The sequence below is a fragment of the Leishmania infantum genome, chromosome 12 (genome assembly GCF_000002875.2).
Source record: "Leishmania infantum JPCM5 genome chromosome 12".
Taxonomy (NCBI): Eukaryota; Euglenozoa; class Kinetoplastea; order Trypanosomatida; family Trypanosomatidae; genus Leishmania; species Leishmania infantum.
The window spans coordinates 230212-233939 of record NC_009396.2 but is presented as its reverse complement, the minus strand read 5'-3'; the positions used below and the strand labels follow the sequence as shown (position 1 = coordinate 233939).

General features: G+C 58.7%; 1 protein-coding gene across 1 annotated transcript; it reads left to right on the top strand.

The window, feature by feature from the left end:
* Nucleotides 1–1465: 1465 nt before the first annotated feature.
* Nucleotides 1466–3295, top strand: LINJ.12.0440 (hypothetical protein, unknown function; the record flags this gene model as incomplete). The annotated part of the gene is made up of 1 exon (XM_003392240.1): nucleotides 1466–3295. The coding sequence occupies one exon, from the start codon at nucleotides 1466–1468 to the stop codon at nucleotides 3293–3295; it is 1830 nt and encodes a 609-aa protein (XP_003392288.1).
* Between the last annotated feature and the right edge of the window lie 433 nt (nucleotides 3296–3728).

The following is a 3728-nucleotide window of genomic DNA, read 5'->3' as shown; positions in this document are numbered from 1 at the left end:
CTCACCCCCTCTCTCTCGTGTTATTTTCGGCTTTCCCCCTTTTCCCCTACAGTAGAAACTCGTTATTTTTTTGGTCGCCCCCTCTTTTTTTCTTTTCCTCGTGCTCGTGCTTTTATACCCCCACCCTCCGCTATTTCTCGTACGCCCCCTTCCCCTCCTTGCCCCTCTTCCCTTTCTTTTGCTTCGACATCGATCTTTTCATCTTGCGTATACCTCATTGCCAGCCCCAACCCCCAACTTCTCTCTTATACTCTCCACGTCTCGCTGCGGCCGGCACCGCTACTGTCACACTGTCGTGCGAGCCGACTCCTGTGTCCTCGCTCCTTTTTTTGCCCTCTTCGCCTTCCCTTTTTGACTTTGCCGTAACTCTTCAGTGCTTGCTTTCTTCCATTTCTATCTCTTCGTTGTTGTTCCCCCTTCCCTAGCTGACAGCGTACTGTATAGACGTATAAAACCAGAGCGCCAGAAGAACGCATCCATACACCCGATAGACTTATTGCCTCCGCCGGCACTTGCTTGTTGTGGCTGCTTGTATGCTCCACGCGGGGGGTGTATACCAAGGTCGCACATATATCCCCTCCCCCTCTGTCCTCCCCCCCATCACACGCAGACAGACACAGAGACACATACACACAGGTATATATATATATGTATACCGGCCTCAGTGGCGCAAGCCTCACATACACTCCGCAACAACTACTCACCCTGCTCCCAACGCGACCTCTCACTACTCACCGTTCTCACACGTGAGTGGCGGCGCAGTGCTACGCTTCGTTGCTTCTGTTTTTGTTTGTGTTTCGTGTGTGTGTGTGTTCTCTGCTGCATCATTGTTTGCACATTTCCGAACATCTCTGACGACAAGGACCAGGGTGCTGGCAGACAGCAAAACAAGTCTTAAGGAGCACCAGAGTGGCATACATCGCCGTCGCTCTCCTCTCCATCTCTCACGCTCAGCCCAGGGGCGAGGGGACAAGGAGTGGGTCGAGAAGGTGCGCAGCGGAGGCACGATTAAGGATTTGTTCTCTCTTACACACACAAAGAAAACGACGAAAGAGGCAAACCACAAAAAAGGCGACGAAACGAAGGAAAGCATTTCTCTTGCTCTCTGCTTGAGCGTTTGTGTGCGTTTCTATCTCTCTCTTGTATGTGTGTGTGTGCGTAGGTTTGCCGTTTTTCTGTTCTGCCCCCCCCTCCCACATACTTCTTGGTGTCTGTACGCGTTTTCTTTTTCTTTTTGCCTTCTTCGTGTGTCTTCCTATCTTGCAACGTCTTCTCGTGTCGAGTTTGTGCTTGCGTCCTCCTTTTTGATCATACCAGCAGCGCTATTCGGTTGCGCTGCGCTCCCTTCTTTCGTATTATTGTGTCTTCGGTATCCCTGCTAGCCGACGCTGTTATTCGCAACTACAAGCTGCCATTGCTGCTAGCATTGCCGCGCGCTCGTTCTCTTTTCGGTTGTTATCCTGCCATGCCGAGCTCTAATCGCGTACGCCACCGCGACTCCGACGTGGCCGCGGCCACCTCGGCGATGGAGGAGCCCTCGTCGCCCAATGTTGATAGCAAAACTGTTGGCGACGCGAGAACCCCCTTCGCATCGCTTAGTGCTTCCTCAGCGTTCTCTACGGCGTACAGTACGGTCTCTGGTGATGTGGCGCACCCCTGTGTGGACATTGCCAGCGGCGCCGCCCCCTCGGACGAGGTCTCGCCCTTCACCAACGCTCTTCTCATGTCGGGCGACTCCACCCCGTTCGCAGGCTCATTTACAACGAAGACGGCGGCTAGCTTTCTGCACGTGACGAGCTTTAACAGCAGCGCCACCGTCGTTACTGGTGAGTTGCCGAGTCTGCAGAGCGAGCACGTCGCCACTACGGCGGCCTCTTGCTTTGCCACTAGGCCGAGAGGTACAGAGGCGCCGGCAGCGGCAGCGGCGGCCAGCGCCACGAATCCACCGTCACTACTGCGCCCACTGGGGAGTGCTCCGATTGAGGGCAGTGGCGGTCAGACGCAACGTGCCGGCGAGGCGGACGCCCCGGTGCAGGATGGAACGGCTGCGCCTCCCTCTTCTCCGCCGATAGCAAGGGGCAGCGTCAGTGCGTCTTTCAGCGGAGACAGCAGCAGCCGACGCTCCCATACTCTGCGGAGCGGCCTATCAGATGATCTCCAGTTCACACAGACGGCGTGCTACCTGTCCCCGCTCGGCTCTGCCGGAAGCCGCGAGGTGCAGCGGAGTGGCGATGATATCGACGCTCGGTGGGCGGCTGAGAAGGAGAGCATGCTGTCAGCAGAGCCTGCGCGGCCAACCGCGGGCAATGACGGCTTTGCTGCCGAGGGAAGCGAAGGCGCGATGGATGCTGCGACGCAGTGTGCGTCGACGGATGTGCGTGCTGCTGCGTACACGGTGCCAGCCAGCAACATCAGTACCACTGTCGCGGCAACTGCGACCGACGCTGCCCCACCTCTCTGTCCTGAATTCGAGGTACTGGCGACGGTTCCAGCGCCTCTAGTTGGGCGAGTGCCCATGCGCATCCACTGGTGCTGCGCGGCTCACTGGCGCGCGGTGCAGCGCACAGAGAGGGGGGCTCAGTGGGCCGTCGACGGCGCCCCTGCAGATGTGTATTGCGTGCCAGCCCACCTGAACGCGAAGAGGGGGCGACGGAGCTTGTCGGCCTCTTGCGTGGAGGCCAAGCCGGAGTTGGAGCGGGACGGCAGGGGCTTCTCCGGCGCGGGCGAGAACACCGCGTGGCTCCGTGATGCGGCGGATGAGGGAAAGCTGCAGCACTGGGAGGTGCGGACCCTTTCGTCAGCTGTTGACGCGCCCGGCCCAACGTTGTGCGACGACAGCAACCATGCCGCTGAGCACGAGGAACACGGTTTGCTGAAGACTCGCTCGGGCTTGCCGCAGGTGCACAGCCACAGCTGCACTGATATGCTGACGTGCGAGTTCTGCGGCCACGCGGTCGAGACGTACCACTCTGAGGACTGTGACGGCGAGGCGTCGGAGGCTAGCACATCGACGACTGAGACGGGGCGTGCGTGCAGCGCCCCTCCTGGGCGGTTTCAGGACTGTCACGGCTGTGCTTCGGCAGAAGCGCGGTCGCTGTCTTCTTCCAAACTTGTGGCGTGCAGGTCGAATCAGCCGAGCATCTTTACGCCGCAGCTGTTGCTGTCCTCCTCGGAGTCGGCAGAGACGACGGTGGACTTGGACATGAGCGGCGCCATCTCATCCGTCGATGTGCCGTCGCGGTCAGACAGTGCGCGTGAAGAGGCGCTGATGGCAGCCGTCGCACTACTCCAGTAGAAGACTTTCCTGAAAGCCGTTGTGGGGTGCGTGAAGTGAGGATGACACGGGACTCTTCGTGTGCTCTCAGTCTTCGCATCGTGCCGGCCGCCGTGCCCTTATGTGTGTATTTATTCTCGCTCTGTCACTCGCAGGCATGTGCACGCGCCCCCCTCCCCCCTCACCTAAGAGCTTCGGCATAACGACAGTCCACCGCACAGGCAGCGAGGGCGTCAAGGGACTAGGCTTAACGGGAGCGGGAGGTGTGGAGGGCAGTGAGTAGACTTTGCGGGGCAGCCTGGCTGCGTCATCCACCTCTGTGCTCTCCGTTGTCCGCTGTTCTCTTGTGCCGTTGAGCCCGCATGCTTCCTTTTTTTGTTCCTCCCTATGTCTCGCCGTGAAGGACATCGTATATATATATAGGTGTGTGTGTGTGTTGATGTTGGCTATCTGT